Source organism: Podarcis muralis, chromosome 10 (assembly GCF_964188315.1).
Source record: "Podarcis muralis chromosome 10, rPodMur119.hap1.1, whole genome shotgun sequence".
In the NCBI taxonomy this organism is placed as follows: domain Eukaryota; kingdom Metazoa; phylum Chordata; class Lepidosauria; order Squamata; family Lacertidae; genus Podarcis; species Podarcis muralis.
In genome coordinates this window covers 49,789,680-49,814,172 of record NC_135664.1, presented here as the reverse complement: position 1 = coordinate 49,814,172, position 24,493 = coordinate 49,789,680, and the positions used below count along the sequence as shown (strand labels likewise).

General features: G+C 41.8%; 1 protein-coding gene across 23 annotated transcripts in view; it reads right to left on the bottom strand.

The window, feature by feature from the left end:
• The window catches only part of RBFOX2 (RNA binding fox-1 homolog 2), a 177,987-nt gene that overhangs the window by 9,470 nt on the left and 144,024 nt on the right, over positions 1 to 24,493 (bottom strand). For 6 of the 23 annotated variants that reach the window (XM_077934987.1, XM_077934988.1, XM_077934989.1 and 3 more), the window contains 6 exons: positions 20,017 to 20,109; positions 17,284 to 17,344; positions 11,964 to 12,017; positions 11,751 to 11,843; positions 10,501 to 10,633; positions 4,191 to 4,233 (listed from right to left, as the gene is read on the bottom strand). In XM_077934987.1, coding sequence (XP_077791113.1) covers positions 4,191 to 4,233; positions 10,501 to 10,633; positions 11,751 to 11,843; positions 11,964 to 12,017; positions 17,284 to 17,344; positions 20,017 to 20,109 — 477 coding nt within the window. Of the gene's footprint in view, positions 1 to 1,106; positions 1,184 to 4,190; positions 4,234 to 6,681; positions 6,722 to 6,758; positions 7,226 to 7,930; positions 8,046 to 10,500; positions 10,634 to 11,750; positions 11,844 to 11,963; positions 12,018 to 17,283; positions 17,345 to 20,016; positions 20,110 to 24,493 lie in introns of those variants that run through there. The other 17 variants (XM_028745971.2, XM_028745972.2, XM_028745974.2 and 14 more) reach the window with 12 other exon arrangements.

The window sequence follows — 24,493 nt, the reverse complement described above, 5'->3', positions numbered from 1 at the left end:
CCCATCTAGCTATTACAGGTGGAGAAGCTCATAGTAAATATTGCAAATTTTTCAGTTGTTCCACTTCTGCAGCGTACAAACCCTTTGGAAATGACTAATCTTCAAAGCTCTATTGGAGGGAAGGAGGGTCCTTCTCCCTGATTCACATGCAAGTTGCTTTACCTATGTATGGTGCATTAAGGCAATTCCAAAAATAGGCACCAAAATAGTCCCCTGCTACACCAGAGTGGAGAATTGCTCTATTGCATCTCCCTAAATAGGGAAATGACATGACACTAAGCCTCCCACAGTAGCTCTGTTTTAATTCTTTGTTAATCCCATTGTGCTGCTCACTAGTAGCTAAGAGAGAATTTTACAGTGAACAGCAGATCAAAGTAAGCTTTGATACACATTCGCAGCAATCATCCCTTTTCTTTCCTTTTTCGAAAATCAGGCTGCAGAACTACCAATGCATCTGATATTCAGGCATGCTCAGATTTAGCCATTTCCGTCTTTGGCAACAGTGACGGTTGAGCAGCTTGCCTCAAAATGTGCCCAGCACGCTCCTTTCCCAAGATATTTTTCTACTGACATTTCAGATAATCAGTTGTGTTCGGCAGGATTGTGAACATGAGGACAAGATGCAGTTTGAAAAGAAGGAAAGGTTTTCCCCATTTCAGTCTCTTTAACTTGCATTTCTTGTAAAGGAATAAAACAGAGCGGAATCAGGGTGGGAAAAGGGAATGGTGTAACATTTATTAATCAAATTTGACAAAGAAAATGAAAACTAAGCATGCCGACATTTGGAACTAAAAACAACCAGCAAAATCACCACGTTCAGACTGATATTGGCTAGTTCTATCTATCCCAGCATTCTCTTGGGACAGCAGTTTGCCCTAGACTCTACCACAAGCTTGGTGAAGTACACAGCCTCAATAACTAGAGCGTGCAGCCACAAAGACCTGCTATTACGGAAACAATCAGTCACCACTGGAGTTAACATTGCATACCTTAAACAAGTCCCATATACACCCCCCAAAAATAAATAAATAAATAAATAAATCCATCCAACCCCACCCTAACCCCGACCCACACCACAAATGTTAATAATTATAACAAGCAATAACCCATCTGTTATATCAGAGAAGGGAACAGAGACTCCACTGAGAGATTTAGAGCGAGATCTTAACATTTCTTCAGCTGACTGCACAACGAATGGAGGGGAAAGGAAAAATAATTCATTGGAAAAATGAAGTTTAAAAGGTTGATGTGTATTTTCTGGTAAGCATGCACTTATGCAGAGGTGAAATTGTTAATACAAAATGGCAGATGTGTACGTGTGAATGACTGCATCAGTGTTGATGCAAAAGACTGCAAATCCTTACTATGGATGTGTTGAATGAAGTCAAGAGCTGGGATTAAATGAATCTCTAACATGCTCCTCACTGAAAAGGAAGGAGCATGTACAAGTAGCTGTTTGTGTTGATGGTGCTTGCTTGAAATTTAGCAGGTCATAATGCAACAAGGAAAAAAAATGTAATGAACTTATTTCTCCAGACCATAGGAATGTTTTAGATGTGTGTCTGTGAAACAGACATGTAAAATCCTGGTGCAAGATTCTTCACGCAGCAGGACTTTCTGGACTTTTGCACTACTCTGAAGTTATCTGAAATTCCTTAGAGCATGCATAGGGGACCCTGCAAAACATCACCCTCCTACAATTATGGCATGTCCACAGCTCTCCCAGAAGAGGCCTGCTGACTAGATCACATAGGATTATCCTGTTCTCCCCCCCTCAAGTATTATTTTACACTTCTCTGCAGCTACTCACAAATAACCCTAATCATCACAGGACAGCCTTAAAAGCAATATTGAGTGTTCTTGTCAACCAGTGAAAGGGACAGATCATGACCAGCTGTTCTATATTTCTCTGCAGCTGGGCAGTAATGAGCATATGCTTAAAATTATTTAATCTCAATTTCTAGGTGATTTGTGCCAAATCCTCCAAATTTCAATTAGGTAAAGGACATTGACCGCATTGTCATCACCTTCAAAACCAATTGAGTTTTAACTGTGAGCATGCGATGCCAGATTCCTTTCTGCCATAAACAAAGCCTCTATCGTAAAGAGGAAGCAAGGCAGGGGAGGGAAGCAATGTGGTCGTGGCTGCTTAAGGAGCAAATGTACGGCAAAGGAAAGGCTCTTCGCATTGTATGGCTATCTGCTTCAGCATGAAGACATATAAATGAGAGCAGCAAGCACAGGTGCTGCTTTAGCAAAGTGGGAAGCTGTCTTTAATTATCCTTTCCCATCCCATGTATACATAAGGAGCCCTACAAACTTGGGTTGTAGGGTTCTCATCTATCAGTCACATGGGATATCCTGAGCAATGTGGCAGAAATACACCAAGCTCAATTATTCTGCTTTCTGGAGGGCAACTGAAAAAGCAGGAATATAAACAACAGCTCAGCAACCAAAGGCATAACGAAACATCTCTCTGGATTTTTGAGTATCCCCCACAAAACAGCTGTGGTTTCAGTACCTTTTTCAAGCAATACAAACACTAGTTCAGCCAAACCAAAGTTTCAGTGAATACTGAAACTATTATAGGGGCTTTTGGGTACAGTCATAACTTTGCCATGTTAACTTTTTACACCTCTTCACTTTACAAGTGTATGGGACAAATGCTTTTCATAGAAAAGTCAGAGAATGATGCAATCGTTTATTTTATCAATATGCAAAGAAGCTTTTAAGTTGAAGAATTCTCTGATATGAACACAAGGACCGTGCTTTACACACACATACTTCTTGTGGTTATTTTTGCAGTGTGAACCCTTAAGGCCTAGTATAAACGACATGGCTCCAGAGTTGATCGCACACTGATATTCATGACATTGTAGAGAAACACACACAAACCACAGCCATGATCCAAAATATGATTTCTGCTCCTCTCTCCTCTTGTCATGTCTTACTGTACCCTCAAGACAATGATGCTATAAGAATTTTGCAGATACTGGTGCTTTAAGGTTTTGGCATACTTGAGCACCATCTTCTAGTTCTTTTTTGTTTTCAAATAATAGTCGTAGATTCCTTGCAATGTCAAAGCTGCACATAATACATTCTTTCTTCCATGTGCACAGTCATGACCATTCCAGAGTATGTGCCCATGTGGGGAAAAATACAATGTGTGAACTGGAGGTCACACCATCTGCATACGACAGCAGCAATTCCTATGAATGTAGCAGCAGTGGGTGGGGCAACCTATTGCGACCACAGGAATTGCCTATGAGCTGTCAGGGCATAACTTGGGAAAGCTGAGACTGCTTTTGTGGAGAAAAACACTGAGTGTAAACTAGCTTAAGCCATGTTCAGATACAGCGTTTCATCTCCTCTGAGACACTTAATCCCATTTATAAGGTTTTAGGAAGTTTCAGAAATGTATTTACAGCTGGGTAGTGGTGGTAACTTTCCTGACAAACCAGAGCCATAGCATCAAAATCTTGAGATGACAACAATACTCTGTAACACAACATAAATGTGAGACTAAGTGAACTAGAGACGATCCCTCAGAGTAAGCAGCAAAGAACATTTGCTGGAATTCTATTATGTGAACCAGCTTCTTGTCTCTAGGGCACCATCAGGACACCACTTATGCTGTTGACAGTTGCCAAATCTCAGAAAATAACTCCAACCAATTGTTTTGATTTCTTTCTTTCTTTCTTTCTTTCTTTCTTTCTTTCTTTCTTTCTTTCTTTCTTTCTTTCCTTCTTTCCCTCAAATTCAAGTGTCTACTTCCAAACTAAGTAACAGATAACAGAATGGGATCTAACCAATGCCCAGGTTTTCTTGCAAAACAGTCAGCAGGTATGCCCTGTATGAAGCATGATTATAGAACAGGAAAAAAGAGAATAAAAATGTGCTTCTGCTGCACTGGTTGTGTATGGGTGACAAATCAAGGAACTTGCCTCGTTGCTTCTACTTTGGTTTAGGAAAGTTGCCCTATTTGTTACGAATGTATGGTTTGTGCAGCACTGAGATGTACTGGAGTTTCTGATCACATGCTCACAAATGTATGTTGGCCTTAAAAAAAAAAAAAGACTCTGTTCCCATCTCTAATTTGATGTTGGAACTGTTAGTATTAATTCAAGGTTGTTGTTTTTTCACTGCAATCCACAATCTGATTGGTTGGCAGGTCACACTGGCACTCCTACCTGAGGTATTTTAGCGCTAATGATTGGTTCCTGTAAGACTATTCTATAACAGAACACAGGAAGAGCAGTTCAAAAACACAGCTGTGGAAGGAAACAATCACACAAAAAGCCCGAAGGGCTTACCAGCCTTTTCTTTCCAGAGGATGCAAGCACGCTTTTCATATATACGGTTGGCCTTTTAAGTCAGCTGCTCTTGCAAAGTAAACCAATGCTAATGGAAGCTGTTACTTCTTATACCCATCCTCTGCACCCTGGGGCTAGTTACCTGCATTTTTAATGCCAGAAAGCAATAAACCTTGTGGGATAGCCTTTATCATGAAAACAAAGTAGCTAAGCAGGATGATTGCCTCAGAGGGAAAAAAGGGAGAGGAGAACAGAAAAAAGGACAGTAAAATTTGGGATCAGAATGAGAAGCCACTTTTCTCTATTTGCTCTTCTCTGCCTTTGTTATCATCCCCTCTCTTCCTTCTTCAGTTTGTTGCCACCATCTAAACTTCACGGAGGTGACTTTGCAGTCCAGTGTCCAAAAAGGTTTCCTTCACTACCTTCCTAGAACAGCTACGCAACACTGATACCCTCGCCATTCCCCTTACAATAGCTATTTTCCCAGAGGCAGGAAAATGAATAGCTAGCAAGTTGTTAAAAGTAAACAGCACTCCTTTTGATTCATGCCAATTAAGACAGCAGAAAGCAGATTGCTCAGAAGATATGACTGAGATGTAGCCATACATTTCAGTTCAGCTGGCAATGAAAAGCAATGGGAAAAGCTTGGTTAATCTACCTTGAGAGACTTCATTTACTCTACTTCTGTTCTCTTCCTCAACCCCACAAAAGTATGGAATCTACATTGTCTATAGCTAAATGACCCATCAATGCCATTTTAGGCCTCAGGGATATTTCAGTGCCAAGGGTACTATGCAATAAAAAGAGGCGTGCAGATTCTATATACTACTAAAATAGCTGCCTGCCAAAAACAAGTCAGGTTGGGGGAAAAAAACCTTTCAACAAGAGTGGGGAAATTACCACACCTGACACCTTTCTTGTCATTCGCATCTCTGGCTGTGCAAGGGATGATGCTAAGCAAAAGATGCTATTCATTTGCTTGTCTCCTCACTGCATGACTAGTATCCAGCTGTCTCCTCTGTATGTGACAGCAATTTAGGAGTGCTAGTGGAAACCCAGGGTCATCCTTTTGAATTTCTACACAAATTACATATAACAGAATCTGGCCAAGGTAGGAAGCAATGCGTACATAAGATCCACAAGTAAGTGATGTTGAAAAATCACCATTAAAATAGGATTTTCTATGTTTAGCCAGAGTGTACTTGCTGTAGCTAGCCTACACAGGACAAATGTCACCTTATGAAGTTGACCAGAAGCAACTGAAGGCTGCCCCATCCATCACCAAGGGATACATTTAAACAATGACATGATTTTGAAAATGAGGCTATTTTCTTTAGTAGGAAAAATATGACATTCTCCTGTCCTAACTACAAGGTCTCCGTGACATCAAAGCTGTACATCTGTTGCCACTATTCAAATTAATACAAAGTGGGTGATACTGGGCTAAGTTTTATTGTCAGCAGATGCATATGGGGAGATTATTTTAACCTCACTTATAAAGTGAGTGAGAGAGAAAGGAAGTACGCCCCTAGTTATTCTGTTTATGAGCCAAGTTATCTTTGAGCTTTGCCTGAGATGGACATGTAAATCAGAGTCCAAGAAATTCTGTGGATCAGGCTGGCTTCTTGAATCACATGGGAATGCAAGACATCACATAGGTAGTGAAAAGTTTCAAGAGGTACAGTAGGATGATAACCTTTTACCTAACACTTTTGCTCAGGGGAGCTACAGAGAACAAACTATGGGCCAGAAGGTACCATTATATTCAGGGAACGAAGGAGCAATGTGCTACCTTTAAGTTGCCCTGATACTGGTCAAGGGCAAACATTTTCTAAGAAGGCTTAACATTCACATTTCTACACTGCGTAGGCTTTGTAAACCTTGAGTTCTCTAGGCCCCCTACATCAATAAAACCTTCGAAAGGTCCCAAGAGGGGAATGTAAAGAAGTGATGGAAAGGAAAGATCTGAGGCCAAATCAATCCTGTTATCTATTCATTTTTTATTTTAGGGTTGAAATTATGCCAATCGGAGATGCACAGACAAGAAGTTTTAATTTGGTAATCATCTCTCAGGTTGATTAGCAGCATATACCGTACCTGTGTGAAGAGGACACTCAACCTTGTAAATTGACCCTGGCAATGGTTAGAAAACCTAGAGGCACAGCAGGTCTTGCGCCCAGGGGCAAGTGCAGTGACAGAGAAACATGCTTGCATTCTTAAATATATAAATGTATATATCCACAAGGAAGAAGAAAATCAAAGTAAATTATATTTGAAAAACAAACTAAAAACATCAACAACAACAACAATAACAAAACAAAAAAAAAAGGCTGGTTGGGGATGAAAAGGTTCCGGTGTGTGTACTTACATAGAGGTCAGCACCGTAAAATCCGTCCTGGTAAACCACACTGCAGAAAATCCACACAAAAACAAAACAAAAACAAAAAAACAAAACAAAAAGAACAGAAAACACATTCCGGTTATTGAGGACGGCAGCATGCACATGCATTTTACACAGGCAGGTGATGTATGAAACCATAACCTGGGCTTTCGGGCAGGAGCAACTCAGCAAGAGATTGTGTGTGCGCACGCACGCTAGACAGCTCCATGTCATCCTCCACAGCATGCAGGCGGGCAGGGCAGAAGGGGAGACAGTATGCAAAGGGGGGGTGGGGAAAGAACAATCCTTGTATCGTCATACAAAATAGTGTGTTGGTCTTTCTTTTCTTTTTAAAGGACCCAGTGCCCTGAAGATGAGAAACACGACTTGAGAAACCTTGCTTCTAGCTGGTAACCTGGACCAGGGTTTTAGTTAACCCTCTAAAACACATGGACAAACTGGCTTCATGTAATGGGCTTCAGATAGTACCAACAAGTTCTTTAGGAGGAGTTCATCAAGGGCTGGAGTCCACCTAGGTCAGAAGCACACCAAAAGTTGCGTATAATTATGCATCTTGCACCCTTGTGCGATCACTTTCTGATATCCATACATCACCTGTTATATACCCTGTACATTAGACATGCGAAAAGATTTGGCTGATCACACAAGCATGCAAAGTACTTTAAAAGTACTGATTTAACACCTCAGGGCAGGGGGGGAAATCCAAATAAATAAACTCTTGATCCAGGCAGGCACAGCTACATGTAACCAAGAAAGAAATACCCACAATGCATTGCTTTCAAAAGCGGAGATAATTAGGTGGCTGATCTAAGGTCCAAAAATTGAAAAATAAGGGGAATCCCTGATAGTAACGACACATTCCAGAGCAGAAAGCAGCACCTGGAGAGTTTAGGTGAACAGAAGTTCTCATCTAACAGCCACTAATTAGTTTCTCCCAGCACCTCCAGAAGCGAAAAACTGGAGACGTGAAAGCCCCAACACCTACTGCAATATTTCATAGTATAAAGCACTATGCTTTGGTAGGGCAGGGGACCAGGGGAGGACAAGGAAGGAAAAGAGGGTTTGCCACAGCCCTGGTTATGAATGCATGCTTTAGCATTGCACAGCTTTCTCCTGCTTTGTTCCTTTGGATAAGCTGTATGCTAAATCACTCATATTAAAAAGCATTAGTTCTCCATATATGAGATCCTTGGGTGCATGTCTCTGGCTTACCAGTTAATGTTATCACAGGCTAGGAGGAAGGAGGCAGTGTTACTTGTAATTTTTTCCATATGCCGACTGGAGTACAAAATGATGCCAAGATTCTCCCACTCTGATCACAATATACCCACCTACAGGAAGTTACAAACAACAAGGCCAGTATAGCTTGACTGTAAGTCTGCCTTATGATCATCAGGCTTCTACAGTGATGAAAGTTTAAGTGATCAGGTGGTATCCAGTCTCATTATGGTCATAATCCATTCCCTACAGACAAAGTGGCACTTTGATCTACAAAAACACAGCTGATGTGGACAAACAGGCTTGATGACGCTAACTTAACAAAGAAAGTAACACTGATTCGGCAGCGAGAAGAAGGCCACTACAAGGAAAAAAATCTGGGGCCTTTCATTGCTGGGTTGAGTTTATCAGATCCATCTTGTTAACAAAGTATGTTCACGATTATTTCAACGACACCTTGTATAAGAATGAGTTGCAGAGAATCTAGTGGTTTGCTAAATTTCAACAGTTTACCAGATGGATAAAAACACTCAGCTCTTATAAAGGTTCATTTTAAAACACTTGGGGGAGGGAATAAAAGTTATGTACTACCTATCAGCAAGTGATTATGCCCTCAGAAAAAGAAACTTATTTGCTTCACTAGCAAAGCTGTCTCTCCCTCTCTGGCCTAGTATACTGAGGCAAATTCTACCATCAAAAATTCTCTTTTCTCTACCAGAAGGAACCAAAACTTTCTTTGTCATCTGCTGTACAGGAGTTTCCTGATGACAACCACGACTGAAGGTGAGTTATTGGTCAATTTTACAAAATTAACTAGTACAGTTATGGGCAGTTTGAGGGAGCAGCTTGCTTACTATTGTCTTTCCCCAACTAGTGTATAATTTAACATCACTTGAATAGGTACAGTTCTATCTATATTCTGAGACCCATTTGGGATTGGAACTCTGACACTACGCTGGATTTAAATGTTCAATTTAAATCTTATTGAGATTTTGAAGATGTTCTCCCATGTTCTATCAGGGACAGCATCTTTTCTAGGAACATTCTAGCCGTTACTATCAGGGATAACAACAAGCACAGCAAACGACCTACACATGAATCAGTGCAAGAGGGATACTACAGGATTAATTCATGGGGGAAATATCAAAGGACTGCTCTAGAAATTCTTCCTGTACAGATCAAGAAGGATGCTCCACACAGGTATTTGCTACTAATGAGAGTGGTACAGTAAGCAAGTTATAATTATACCATCTCCTATTGTAAAAGAAATGAAAATCTGGCAACTGTATATTGCTTCCCTTAACTCATTTTAAATTCCGGGCACAGCAATCCAATCTTGTTAGTTATTAAGATGTTCCAACTGAACTACCATGACCCAGAGCATTCCTATATATCACTATGACAGCAGACCAGGAATGGAGAACTTTTTTTCTGCTGAGGTCCATGTTTCCTCAGTTATAATCTATGCTAGTAGGAGGCAGTGCCAGAGCCAAGGTCAAAAGAAGGCAGACTCCCCATTTTTCCTACTTCCATTCCCAGTGTTTCCCTTTCCGTGCCATTGGCCAAGTTGCATGCATTTTATTCTGCTGCAATTGCCCACCTCTGCAGCAGGCTATTTGGTATCTAACTGCTCCCAGTCAGAGAGAAACAGGCTCTAACTTGCCCTGTCTAGGTGGTTTCTCTCCTGCTCAGGTTTCCTCTGAGAAGGATTTTAATCTGCGAAAGATGCTTGGAGAACAGCATTACAGACAAAACAGCCTCCTCAGGGTGCAAAGTGAAATCTTACAACAAAAATGTCTGAGCTTCTGGCATCCTGTCAAGGCTAAAAAAACCCCAACAACTTTATTTCAAAGGTGTGGGCTGCTTTACTTTTTAAATAACAATAGAGCCGCTGGTTGCTACAGATTCATTATCACACTATGGGAAATAACCAAAGGCCAAGGAAGTAAGGCCACACATTAAGACACACTTTGTATCAATGCTTTTCGTTTTGCTTTTTAAAAACTGGACTTTATACACTTTTCAGCCCTTCCTTTATCCTATCTTAAAGATAAGATTTGATAGATCTCTATTTTAACTCTTCTCAAAATGTCTCCAACCAAGAAAGCAAATCCATTGTGGGTAGCTGAATGTCTCTTCTGTGTCCCGTTTCCAGGAAGAATACCATGAAACTGAGAATCAATGCTTGCCACTCCTGGATAACAACGATACTGGACTTTTAGAGTGCAGAAGCTGCCTCACTCCAGACTCTACACCCTTTCCTTAACTCTTATAGGCATATTACTTTACCAATGCAGCCGAACTGCTACCACATGACAGCGGAATTGACATGTTAAGATAAACAGCTGCCCTTCACTGATGCACCCCCAAAAGACGGTTAAAGTTTTCCCCAGTCACAAATGTTAAGATTTTGGACTTCCCTTTCCAGAGGCAATTGGGTGCAGAGTGTTCTGGTGTTGGCATATCCTGACTCTCACCATCCATCATGTCTCATTTCCCCCCCTCTTTAGGGGTTCAGCAGAACTCCCAGGTTCTGCGGAGAACTGCGTGTTGATTTCCAACCCTTACCCTGGGTAAGCTGGGATGGCTGTTGGAGGTACTGCTCTCACTGCGCCATACACTGTCCGCCCTCGGCCCCTCAGATGAGCTCCCCTGAATGCGGCTGCTGTGGTGGCTGCAGTTGGGTAAGGGAAGCCGGGAACTGTGAAGACAGACAGACAAGGAAAGATATGAGAAGGATCACTACGTCCGCCCAGTTAACCACAGCCATCTTTGACTAGAACGATACGCAACTCCAGAGCTGGAGAAATGTTTCGCACCTGTCCTGCAAAGGAGCATGCTTTGAGCCCCAATGACATTGCATACCTCTCGCTACATCATGGCCTTGAAGGGGAGGCAGGGTTGCAGAGAGGCCTGGCATGCAAGGGATTAATGCTGTGTCATGCCTCATTCATCACAAACTGCAAACTGTTTTCCTCCTCCTCCACCCCATTTTAATAATGCCATGCAGTCTGGTTAGAAACAGTCCGAGAAGCACAGAGAGTTGCCACTTATACAGGCAGGTGACTCTTCCACATACTGGGGGCAGGCGGGCTTTAAAAGTCTGTTATTATGAGCCTCTTAAACTGGTGGACTGACAACGAGGTTTTGTGTGTGTGCGCGTGTGTGTATTCTTCCCACACTCAATTTAAGTACAGAGAGGACCTAAGAATCTCCTGTAATGCAGCCAAATTGATAGCGATGTGCCAGTTTACCAAGAGCCCACCTTCCGGCATAGGTGACCATTAAGTGGTTTCGTATATATTGGGCCCTGTTTTATTACACTTCATGCTGGAGTAAACTGGCTCAGGGCAAAACATGTCTAAACCTCAGAAGGCAGCTGGGAACACAAGGCGATGACAGATGATACCCAGAAGGCGCCAGTCAGTCACAAGGCACAAATCCAACCCAAGGTGCTTCCAGGCGCATGCCACAAGGGGGCCTGCGATGGACTCGCAGTTTAGTAGCTTGAATAATATGTACTTTGGAGTGCAGCCTGTTTCACTTCTACAGTTCTAAAGTAATTGGTTCCTTCATGTACATTTCCTCCCTTATGATTTACAGCACTCTTGTAACTTGGGGCAAGCCCAGCCACAAGCAGGCTTGCAGGTGTGCTGCAAGATGGAAAGGGTCACGGCCACTGCCCAGAGAAGTGCTGTCACTTTCTAACAAAGCCCATCCTTTCAAGTACATATTATACAGACTGAAAATAAGAGGGCTAACAGATCACTGTTTACTCAAGCACAGTAACAATACAGGGGCCAATAGGGGCTACTTACTGATTAAAGGAATGTAAGTGTTAATACCCCCCCTTCCTGACAGGGGCACTGCAGCGTCATTGCCCAGCGAGACATCTGCTTGAAAACTGGATGCTAATTTAGTTTTAAAAAGAATAAAAAATGTAAAAAGGTTATAAAGAAACAGCAGTTTGAGAACACAAACAAACACCACTGCAGTTAAATAGCAGAAAGAGACGCATCAACGTTTTCTACCTGCATATAATTCAGGGCCATACACTGCTCCAACCACAGGGCTCAGCTTCCAACCTGAAAGAATAAAGACAGAGGGAGCATCAAGATCTACCCCAGGGGAAGAGCAAACAGCTTGATATATGCAGTGTAGTTTCTGGTGCATATCCCCCTCTTGTTTCCATGCAGATTGCTGCTGTGTATAAAGGCAGGCTAGGTTTTCCCAAATTCTCACGTTCTGGACACAGATGGAAGAAGCAGAAAATCAACTGATTCCTTCTGGTAAAAATTATGTGCAATTACTTCCTGCAGCTCAAGTATGAGTCTTTATTCTTTGTAAGGTAATGGTTGGAGTAAGGGAGCAAATGAAAAAGATAAAGTCTAAAGCGACTACTACAAGCTGTTTTACAGTAAGAACAAAACAAACGATTTGTGAAATTAAGGCCTGAGATCTTTGAACATCTGGTGGTGAGCTCTCAGTGTTAACTGTGATGATGAACATTTGAAAGAACAAGAGACATGCCTCTCCTAATAGATCTGGCTCACAATGCAGTTGTGAGAGTTAGTATTTGGTGCAGATGCACTGCACATTGACTTAACTGGAAAGGGCCACCTCCAAAACTAGGCATATAAACTACGGGGGTGTCAGTTTATGATTGCTGCTGCCATGCAGCAAGTGTTGGTTAGAATCATACAAGTTTCTGAACTTCTGCACTGTAATTCCTTGTGCTAAACTGAAGACACTATTGCCTCAGAGCTCCTCTACCAAAAAGAAGTACCATTGTACCTACCTGAAGGGTAGATTTGCTTTCCCAGTGTAGCATCACTGGGCTGGGCTTACTTGTGCCTCTAGTGGACTTGTTTCAGTGGCTCAAAGGTGGGTGGGGTCATTCCATACCAAGTGATCCAACTTTTTTAGCTCATGTCATCCAATCTTCTTAATATTTTGTACAATTGTTGAATTATCAGAACTAAGTTTAAATATGTATTTTGTTGTACTTCATGAAATGAAATGTACAAACAAGAATTCTTTCAAAGCGTTAGCTTGCTATTGCATGATAGAATTATCACTTGGTTTTAGATCACATTGTTAAGAGAAAAGCCTGACTAGCTTTATAGACACCTTTTAATTGAATAACTTTCTAAAGAAATGCCTGAAGCAATTGATATTGTAGTTGGAAGTCTTGTTTATTCAGTCATATTTTACTCCAAGAAGACCCATGTATACTAAATAAAACCCAATAAGGCAGACATGTATGTACAATATTTTTTATGTCATCCCATTGAGATCCCAAGATGAAATTTTGCAGGTAGCTCTAATTTTTGAAATTTCAAACCTTCATAAATAAAAAATTAAAATTTAGATTTAAACTTAGTTTTGATCATTCAACAAGTGTGCAAAATATTAAGAAAATTGGATGGCATGGGGTAAAAAAGTTGGATCACTTCAGATGGAATGACCCAGTGATGGAGAGCTGAGAGTGTCTTATGAAGATTATAGGAAGGAAAGCGATAAACAACTGGAGGACGCTGGAGAAGTACTCCACAAAGGAAGTGTTTTGCCAGTGGGTAAGTGGCCAGAATCAGCCATGTCAGAATAGAAGAAATGGTTGCTACTTGTCATTAAAGTGTATTAGGTTTGAGCCCTTGTTGAAGGCCTTCCTGTAGAAACGCTAATAAGTCAGGGATGGGAGGTGGCTTCTGCTGGAACTTGCTTGCACCTGGTCCATTTAAGAAAGGCCCTCCATGTCGCCTGGTAGATGTGGATTGTAGACGGGTGTCTGGAAGATGAATGCTGGTGAGAGACGCTGGTTCTCCAGATGTGGACCAGTTGCCCTTTGCAATGCAGGCTGGCATCCAATGTACTGGTTGTATTTGGGGGATTTCTGAAGGGGATTCCTTTTCGGAGGGTAACACCCCTTGTTCACCAGTACATGGTCTCCCATAGGCATGGACGAATTGAAATGCAGAGGTGCTTGCTGTGGAAGGAAGCACTGGAGTGGTCTCACATGAAGCTTGGCCTATGGCAGTGGTTTTCAACTGGTGTGCCGTGTTCCTTCCTTCCTTCCTTCCTTCCTTCCTTCCCTCCCTCCCTCCCTCCCTCAATGCCCTCTTGTGTCTCTGCCTCCCAAATGCTTGTGCGGCTGTTGCAGCAGTCCTGGCTTCAAGCTCCCCAGGCAAATGGTGCCTCTAGGGCTGGCCAGGGGTTGATGGTTGTCAGGAGCTGAGGCAGCCTCAGAGTAAGCAAGCAAGTGGGTGAGGGAGGCCAGCCAGCCAGTACACTGGCCCTTGCTGTTGGGAATGGACAGAAAGGTGGGAGGCCGAGCAGGCAGGCGAGCAGGCAGGCAGGCACTGTTCTGGCCTTTCTTGTGCTTGCTGTGTGCAAGGCCTGCCTAGGAGCTGAGCGCCTTCTGCCTTTGTTCACTAGAGGCACAAGTAAGCCCAATCCAGCAACGCTACACTGACAAGCGAAATTGAGATCAACACACAAACCATGAACCGATCAGGTCAAAATGGGCTGACACTAACCAACCAAGAACATAATGCCCAAGTACACTTCATGGCTCAGGGAGGGTCCCTGCCTCACGGGGGGTTGGACTAGATGACCCTTGTGGTCCCTTCCAACTCTACAATTCTATTATTCTAATTATTATATATTTTCTCTTCTTCAACATTTACTTCTGAATTTGTGGGCATGAAAAACATCTCTGCAATTGCATTTTTAAATATTTACCCAACAAAAAGCAACGTCAAACAAACAAAATAATGTAGCAGAGATCAGCTGCTAACTCGCTATGTTCCTATAAACTGAATGAAAACTTATGGGTCAGAGCTGTGCAAACCATGTGCAGTACACATAGTATTACAAATTTGAATTTGGAGTCTGGGTGGTTTTTATAATACTGTACTAGATTAGTAGATTTATGATGTAATGCTAGAGGCCAGGAGGGGAATATATCAGTAACCCACACAGTCCCATACTGCTACCATTGAGGGACCACACCTGTATAATAAAGCACAGATATTTAACATCAAGAACGCTCTCAGCCAAAGACTTGAAGAACTGCTACTATTCAATGTAAACGGTACTATACTGGATGGACCAATGATTGAATTAAATGCAAGGGAATTCTTGTACATCCTTGTGGGGCGGAGCTGTGGCTCCGTATTGGAGGACATGAACTACAATCATGACTCATCCTTGATATTGCCAATTAAAAATTCTTAGCAGGTAACACAACTGGAGGAAAAAAGCTTGTGCTGAGCTCAGAGAGCCATTACCAGTCTAGCTCAGTACAAAGTAGTTCCTTATAGCAATATTATTATATTAGATGCAGGGGGGGGGGGGACAAATTTCTTTTTAGTGCAGGTAGAACACAGTTCTGTCTATGGTTCACAAAGTGTGAGGCAGCCTTCCTATGAATACAAGAGCATTTGCAGTAAACACATCTGAGCTCCTACCCCAATCGCTTCTAGTTCAATCTGTAAGTGCAGAATGCTAGCGCCATCTGTCCTTTTCCCCATTAACCAGTGTAGCAAAAGGACAGAGCACACAAGCCAATGGCCTTTACAGGTTCTGGCTGCTTCTCTGTAGTTCCTATCTGTAAAGACCTGCTGTTGGGGTTTTTTTGCCTCCAAGTGACACACTACTTTACATGGGAGAAGCTGTACTTCAGATTGCAGCCCATTTACTTTGTCTCATAGGACTTAAATGAGAACCAGTGAGAAGTGAGCCGGCCCTAACTTTTCATCTGCAGAGTCTTGCTTTGGGTCCATCCCCTCCGTCCCCTTTATGTAATGAAAGTAAGTATGATGAATGTGGGGAACTGGCTTTCTTATATAGATTATAAATAGTTATATGTGCACATGCACAAAATCATTGTTTTATTTTTAACTTGGGGGTGCCTGCAATGCCATTTGAGAACGTATAACTGAACCACAAAGGCATATTTCCTAAGTAACCCCTATTTCACTGTAGTTTTTTACAAGATTCCATTTTTATTACTTGATAAAGTTACTTACACTTCAAAGATCTGCCATTCTTGAGAATTTATATTAGGCTACTGGCAGGGGTATGCAGCTATATCATCTCAGCATAACTAATTAACATGCCAGTGCAATGCATTATAATATATAGCACACCTTTGGAACAAAGCCTCTGTGCTGTCACAACAAGAAAGCTAATATGACTAAGGGCTTAGCACAAGCATGTGGGTAGACAATGTACAGCTGCATGAAAACTCAGCTTTTACAATTCTGTGAAAAACACAAACACCATCCCTATCCAACCAGACAGCATACAGATTTAGCAAATATACCCTTCTCAATGAACCTTGTTTAAAACATGCTGTTATTCAACCCAAATTAGTAACTAGCATTTCTCACTTAATGGTGATTGAGCTTAATGGTGACTAAGCCAGACCAAGAGCTACTTTTAGGAGACAGCGGGGCTGAGAATTTGGACCTTTTTGCCTCCAGTTTTGTTTTAGCCACCTACAAGTGCTTTTATAGTGGCTGTTGTACTATGGACTTCTAGGTCAACACCAATTATTTTCAGGAAGATCAAAGTTCATGTGTTTCATTTCATACCATCTCTTGAGAATTAGTATAGTTAAACGGCAAGTGCTGAAACAGGTGCATTGCCATTATCAAATGCTGTTCAGGTACAGTATTTGGCAATAAGCTTTTGTGTAACACAGACATGGTCAAATAAGAGCATTATAGGAAAGGTTAATTCACACAAAGAGACTGGCAGTTTTGTCTGTCCTTGCTAGGACAGACAAAACTGGACTTCACCCTTCTAACCTAGCATTTTATGATTTCTCCCAAGGTCTTTGTGGAAAGGTCTGTATGAGGGATAAGGGAAGAGAAATATTTTTATTTTGAATTACAGATCTGCATGTGTATTTGTTAGGCCCTTTCCTTGTCCGCATCCTTTCCCACTATTAAATATTGGGTCCACTTTTTAAATACCTCCCCATTCTAAAAGCAGTGATGGAACTTTTCATGTTGATCATTTCTCACTAATTTACCAGGGAATGGCAAGGGCAAAGTTTTCGTAATTCCCTACAGTTTGACTTGTTAATCTATATTTAACATTAAGTTTCCTTGCTCAAAACGAATTCTAATACCATTAAATAATAGCTGTTGGGTACTCTCTTACCCTTTGAAAAACAGGCATCTTACTTCAGTGTTTATACACACCAGTCACAAAAGATTTTGAAGATGCTATTCTTCCAACAAAGCTTTCTATTATGCTGAAATCCAGGGAAGGAAGAACAGTCCCAATAGCTTAGCTCTTCCCCCATAAACCTTGTTTATTATTAGCAGAATTTCCTCTTACCGTTTGCATACGGTGTGACCATCTTCTTATTAGTCATCACTCGGGCGGTGGCATTATTAACCTAAAAGTAAAAAGGAGGAAAGGGGGGAAGAGGGGAGGAAGCACAGGACTTTAGAGAAAATGGTGAAAACTTGTGTGTGTTTTTGTTTTTTTTAAACTTGTTTAAAAATTCAGCACATTTAATTTTACTTTTGCAGGTTGCCATTAAATTAAATATTAAAATTGCAAACCAATCTAATTCTGGCATTTTAATTCTGGCATGAAAGAAAAGGCCAAAAAGAGCACATTTTCTCAGGCATCCCTGCTACCTTTGACTGAACTGGGCATTTGATGCTCACTGATCCAAAGGGCAAAAACTCCCCCTATTGCTATTTTCTCCACGTCCAGCTTGACTGGTATGAAGTAATGAACAAAAACAACTTTGTCTCATATTTTAGTAGCCTTCTGTCTCATATTTTAGTAGCCTTTCACTGAACTGCAGTGGCCTACTAATATTACAGAGGAGACATCTATTCAGGCGGAAGGAGAGCTTGGATATCCCAGGTGCCTTGGACTAATTCCCTCCACTCTGGATTCCTAAAGCAAGGCTGCCTGGCCTACATCCCAGTTTCAGGATATCCTGAGATATTGGCGCACCCATCTCCAATTGCTGACTTTTGAGAGGAGGACAAAAAAACAAACACCATTTAGAAACTGATAAGGTGTCTCCTGATTTCGTAGTGCACTCACCCTCATTTCTGAGCTCTTTATAGCCCCAAGCCTTCTAAGCACTGCAGCAAGTGTGTGTTACAGCAGAAATGGTGCTGGAAAAACATGGGAGCGGTGGGCAAAGCCAAATTACTGCAGCCCCGTGTCAGACACAGCCTCAGAGCTCTTGCAAAGAGGGTGAAGGCTGAGCTAGAATCTGTGACATTTCGAAATCCTAAGCCGTAACAGAAGGAAAAGCCACAAGGCCGATTCCAAGATGGAGTCTTAGATGCCCTCTGACGTTTAACAGAAGAGTGAGCTCGGGCAGGGAAGAAGGGAGCCTGGAAACCCATTACTCTAATTTCAGCCCCCAAACAGTATAAACATCATACATTTAAAAAGAATGGGAAACAACAACGATGAGACTGAGAGCATGCTGTTAAAACACACATAAAAAAAGAAAAACAACAACAACAACAATCGATTAATGGGGCTAGGGAGGGGGAGAGAGAGGAGAGGTCTCACAGACAATCATTAAGATGGAGCGAGTGCCTGAAATCAGCTGCTGCAGCAGAGTGCAATACAAGCACTTAAAGGAAAAATGGCCAAAACCAATCAGAAACCACCAGTCAGCAAAGAGAGACCAACAGCTGCATTTAACTGAGTGAAGAAGAAAAAAAATGGCAAGGGGAGAAAGGAAAAATGAAAAACAATCACAGGTTTGGAGAGAGGCAGAGCAAGAAAAGAAAAAGGGGGCAGGGAGAGAATAGAGAGGGGAAGGGTATGGGTGCATTAATAAAAACCAGCCAAACTGGAGTTCAGTAACTCTGAGTAAGATGTGCAAGGGAAATCACCAGGAAGTCAGTAATCAAACAGCTCAGACTTATACAAAACGGTATGTACATCCAAAGTCCAGGCGGCATTACTCAACAGCATTGAAAATAAAAAGGGGTGGGTGGGTTGGGGTGGGAAGGGGAAAAGGAAAGGGGGGGACAACAAGTCAAATCACATTTTGTAGTGTTAATGTGAAATGGCAGATGGATTTTTTTCTTTCTTAATTTTGTTTTGCATTAAAAAAAAAGAAAAGAAATAAGCTTCTCCTCTAGCACTTTTGTTTCACTTACCGCCAACTCGTACCATCGCCAGCATTGTGTATAGTTACCATGGAAAGAGTGAGTCAAGTGAAGGGCCCTAAACACTAAACCATTGAAAAGGGAAATAAAACAACAAAAACAAAACAAAAAAACAAAACAAAAAAGCAAAATATGCAGACATCTTACTCAAAACGGCGGCTTTAAGTTTCCCCCCCTATATTTCGTACTTTTTTCTCTTAAAAAGGGAGGGAAAAGAGAAAGGGGCCAGTTAGCCTTCAATATGAGGGAATATATTTTTCTCCCCACTGATTAATCAGTTACTTCCCACGTGGTTAACAACCATTCACATTTATCAAACTCTGTGCACATTGTAAGAGCTAATTTTGAGTGTGTATTTACTTACTGAAATCATCTCCAGAAAAATTATTCTAGCAGCCCAAGGAAGTTTCTTCCTGTGTTGTCAATCCCTTCCTGCAATTAATGTAATGTCACACTCATATGAAGGAGAACTGGCCTCTGAGGAAAAGGGCAGATTCTGGCTGGCCCCCTTCTTTGTTGTTAAGACACAGAAGTTACAAATTGGACAGTGCTCTTTTCGTTAGTTTTGATCAGGATTGGCAATAAAAAGTCGGAGCCTCATAAACTGAAGCAAAGGAAAATCAAGACAGCAGAAGGTCAAAAATTTGGAGTGGGTTGGAAACAAACTTAAGAGAAAGGAGAAAAAGAAAAATACCTAAAGTAACAAAACATATATAGATATATATTTGGGTGGGTGTGTTATTTTTATACACCTCAGTGCAGGGGGGCAGGGGAGTGAAAAACACAGAGACACAAACACACGCACACGCACACACAAGACAGGAATCCAAATGTGAAATAAGTGAGGCAAGACACAAAAAAAGAAACAAAAGAATAAATATAAAGAAGAAATTGAATTACTGAAGACATGCACCTCGATTTTACGGCCCTCTACCACGGTGCCGTGTAATTTCTCCCTGGCCCTGTCTGCATCAGCACTATTCTCGAAAGTTACGAACCCGAATCCCTGCATGCAGCGGGAGAAGGGGGGAAAACATGCACATCGTTATATATTGAAATACTGATATCTAGATAAATAGAGAAAAAAAATATCACAGTATGAAATTGACATCAGCACAACTTAGCAATACTCTCCTAGAGTCACATTTTTGGTTCATGCATGTTTCATGAAATAAATTTAAATTTTTTTTAATAAAAAAAAAAGTTGTAATCAGATTTAAAATAATAACAAACATAAAGCAATTGAGGCCAGACCAAAAAAAGTACAGTTACTCGAGACAAATTTTGAAAAGTAAACTAGCTCCTAGTTTGACGGAACAAAATTTATTAAATCCTAGTTGGAAATCCTCTTGCCACACGGAACCTTACAAAGGCATGACTCTACAACATTCTCAGTAGTTGCCTCTTTGTGGCAAGGAGACACACATGCAGGTGCTTTGAACAAGCCACTACAAAAAGGGAGTGTGGTCCAACAGTTTAATGCTGTGCAAGAAAGTCACACCCTTTGCAGCAGCTCTGGAGAAATTGCAGTTTTGGACTTGTCTTTTATTGATTACCGCATACCTATATGATGTTAACCCCCCTCCCCTCTCTCTCTATATACACACACACACTGTAAGGCTTTACACTATGCAGTGGTACCTTGGTACTTGAACAGCTTGGCTCCTGAACAAATCGACTCCCAAACACCGCAAACCCAGAAGTAAGTGATCCAGTTTGCGAACATTTTTCGGAAGCCGAATGTCCGACGTGGTTTCCAATTAAGTGCAGGAAGCTCCTGCAGCCAATCGGAAGCCACGCCTTGGTTTTTGAACGGTTTTGGGACTCCCAAAACGGATTAAGTTCGACAACCAAGGTACCACTGTACATGCTCCTAAAATGGTAGAGCAACTGGACATGGCAGAAACCTTGCTACACAATTGATCCGTTTATCTTTTCAATCCAAGCTTTACATTTCCTTTTCCTGATGCAAAAACCTTACATTTAGTTGTAAAATGAACACTGTTTAAAGAAATGCCGCAGAATATGCATATATCATCATTAAGTGGGCAACTACTTAATCTGAGGGGAAAGAATCTATTACATGGGAAAGAGCACAGAAGCTTGGGACTGAACTGAAAAACTGGGTAGCCACCTAATTTAGCACAGGACAGCTTAACTTTCTTTCACCTAATCCACTTCTTTCCATTTACAGATAGGTAGCCGTGTTGGTCTGCCATAGTCAAAACAAAAAAAATTCCTTCCAGTAGCACCTTAAAGACCAACTAAGTTAGTTCTTGGTATGAGCTTTCGTGTGCATGCACACTTCTGTATGCACACGAAAGCTCATACCAAGAACTAACTTAGTTGGTCTTTAAGGTGCTACTGGAAGGAATTTTTTTTTTGTTTTCACTTCTTTCCATGTTTCGGTCACAAAGCAGACCATTTTCTAAACTTGTGATACTCATTAATGGGGCTGAACAACACTTTCACAGGGACCAAGCTAGGAAGACTAAATTAATTAAATGAGAAGCTAATAGAAAATGATAATATCTAAATAGTAGCTGAAATGATTTATTTATTTATAGCTTACTTTCCTTTAGAAAACTCAGAAGTAGGTGAGGGTCCCACTGGTCTCCTCTCCAGGAATTGATCAAGTCTACTTCCATTTAGCTTCAGCAGTGTGGTCTGAGCATTAGTTGTTCCATTCACAAGAATGTAGACATTTGGCTTAGCCCATGGCTAGATAAAATATCATTGTGGCAGTTTTACAGCCACATTTCAAACACTGCAGTAGTTAATCTTTTCGAGTTCTTTCACCCCAGAAACAGGAAGGACAAAGTGTATGTCAACTATAATGGAAACTGCTGATACTGAAACAGGAACCTAGGTAATGAAGGCTGCAATCCTGTACACACTTACCTGGAAGTAAGTCCCACTTAACGCAACTAGATTTACTTCTGAGTAGACTTGCCCAGGACTGTTTAGGTGGAGGAGTACACTTACACTTAGTTTGAGGGGGAATCTACCTTGGCTTTACATGAAACATGAGGTGCAGTGGCTAGAGAACCATTTTAATTTTTCACTAAGTTAAAGTAGCAAGTGGGTCATCATTTTAAAGTGCTCTTGAAGATGCTATAATGAGAACCTGTTAGGGCTCAAGCCTTTCGCCATCCCTGCGGCAACTGTGTGAAGGATTTATTTCTCTATTTTTGCTTCACAGCTGGGTTTCCTGCCCTGTATTTGTAGAGTTCAATGGGAAGCTTATTCATGGGAAGGAAGGGATAAAGAAATTTTTTTTTTAATCAGTTGATAAATTAAACTGGGTCACTGGATTCTCCAGCAAAAATATTATTACTGGATATTTAAGCAAATTCTTCTCAAAAGGGCTTATCCAGACATGCAAATCCCAAACTTTCATGCAATGTTTTGAAGGTGTTAGGGCTGAGGGTGCTGACAGCAGCACCCTCCATTCTCCTGCCCTCTCGGCCCCAGACAGGCATGTGGTCAATTCTGAAGCTGTTCTGTGGCTGGCAATTGCAACTCTACTTTCATGGGCGATTCCGTTCCCCACCCCCCAAATGCAGCCCCTTGGAGGCTGCTCTCAGAAAGCCTACTTCTGCTCTAGTACTTCCCCAGTCACATTCCATCCTACTAGGAAAACAGACTGATTTCCTTCAAAACAAGAATTGCTGCTTGTTGGGGAACTTTCTTTTGCTAAGAAGATGAGAGTATATTGGATATGCTAGCTGGAGGGAGGAAATCTAATCTCTGTGTTCCAGATAAGCTATCTGGCCAAAACCACATACACGAGGAACTTAATGAATACAATTAGTTTGGTTTGGTTTGGTTTGGTTTGGTTTGGTTTGGTTTGGTTTGGTTTCGTTTGGTTTAGTTTAGTGCTTAGTGTTTAGTTTAGTTTTTAGTTTAGTTGTTTAGTTTAGTTTAGTTTAGTTTAGTTTAGTTTAGTTTAGTTTAGTTTAGTTTAGTTTAGTTAGTATGTCATCCTATACCCGAAGATCTCAAGGTGGTTCACAACAGAACACTATTATCTACACAATGAGATAATCTTCTCCAATAGGATAGTCCAATGAATGGGTTCCTGAGTCCTTGGAGGAGGGGCAGGAACCACATATTATAAACAGATGTACATACTCATCTGTCACATTTACAAATTGTTTTAATTTGTTATTAGTTTGTGCTTTAAAGAAAACAAAACAACAACACCAAACAGCATAAAACATCTGTCCATAAGCATGAATAAGTTTCTTTAGAACTGATATTTTGTGATGTTTGAATGACATCTCAATTAGTAAAATATATGCATTCCTTTATTGGGTGAAGATTGCTCATGTACCGTATTTTTCGCCCTATAGGACGCACTTTTCCCCCTCCAAAAATGAAGGGGAAATCTGGGTGCGTCCTATGGGGCGAATACAGGCTTTCGCTGAAGCTTGGAGAGCGAGAAGGGTCGGTGCGCACCGACCCCTCTTGCTCTCCAGGCTTCAGGAAGCTATCAGCAAGCCTGGGGAGCCCGCGGGAGTTCCCGCAGGGCTCCCTCGGCTGCGGATAGCAGCCTGCTGCCCGGCGCGCGGGGCACCCTGAAGCAGAGCGCCTCGCCGCCGGGCAGATCTCCGCAGCCGAGGGAGCCCCGTGGGAGGTTCCGCAGGGCTCCCTCGGCTGCGGATAGCAGCCTGCTGCCCGGCGCGCGGGGCACCCTGAAGCAGAGCGCCTCGCCGCCGGGCAGATCTCCGCAGCCGAGGGAGCCCCGTGGGAGGTCCCACAGGGCTTCCTCGGCTGCGGATAGCAGCCTGCTTCCCAGAGCGCGGGGTGCGCTGAAAGCAGAGCGCGGGGCGCTTCGGGAAGATATCCGCAGCCTAGGCAGCCCTGCGGGAGTTCCCGCAGGGCTCTCTAGGCTGCAGATAGCAGCCTGCTTCCCGGAGCGCGGTACATCACAGAAAATGTTAAGTTGAAGGAAGGCAGCAACTATGCATCCACAAAGCTATATAATATTACAAAGTATTACTACAAACCTATTTTTGATTGGCTTTGCTACCAATTTTAAAGTTCAGTTGTCTGTGAGTGGGTTTTTTTCCTGTTTTTTTAACAACACTTGCTTTTTACTTTTTATTATTACTGGCTGAAAATTATCCAACTAATGCAACTGTAGATTATTAAATGCTCATAAAGAAATCTCTCCTATAACCTGAAACCACCTGCAGCCCAGGGACACCCCATTTTCTTTAAGGAGCTGTTCAAGGACCCAAAAGACACCCAAGTAACCATCACCCTTTTAGTCTGGCCTCAGATTCTGCAATAAATAACAAGCAACAGGATGAGCAGTGTAAAAATAATAATTATACAGAGTTTTTAAAAATGTTTCCATCTCTGAAGAATGAGAAAGAAAATTT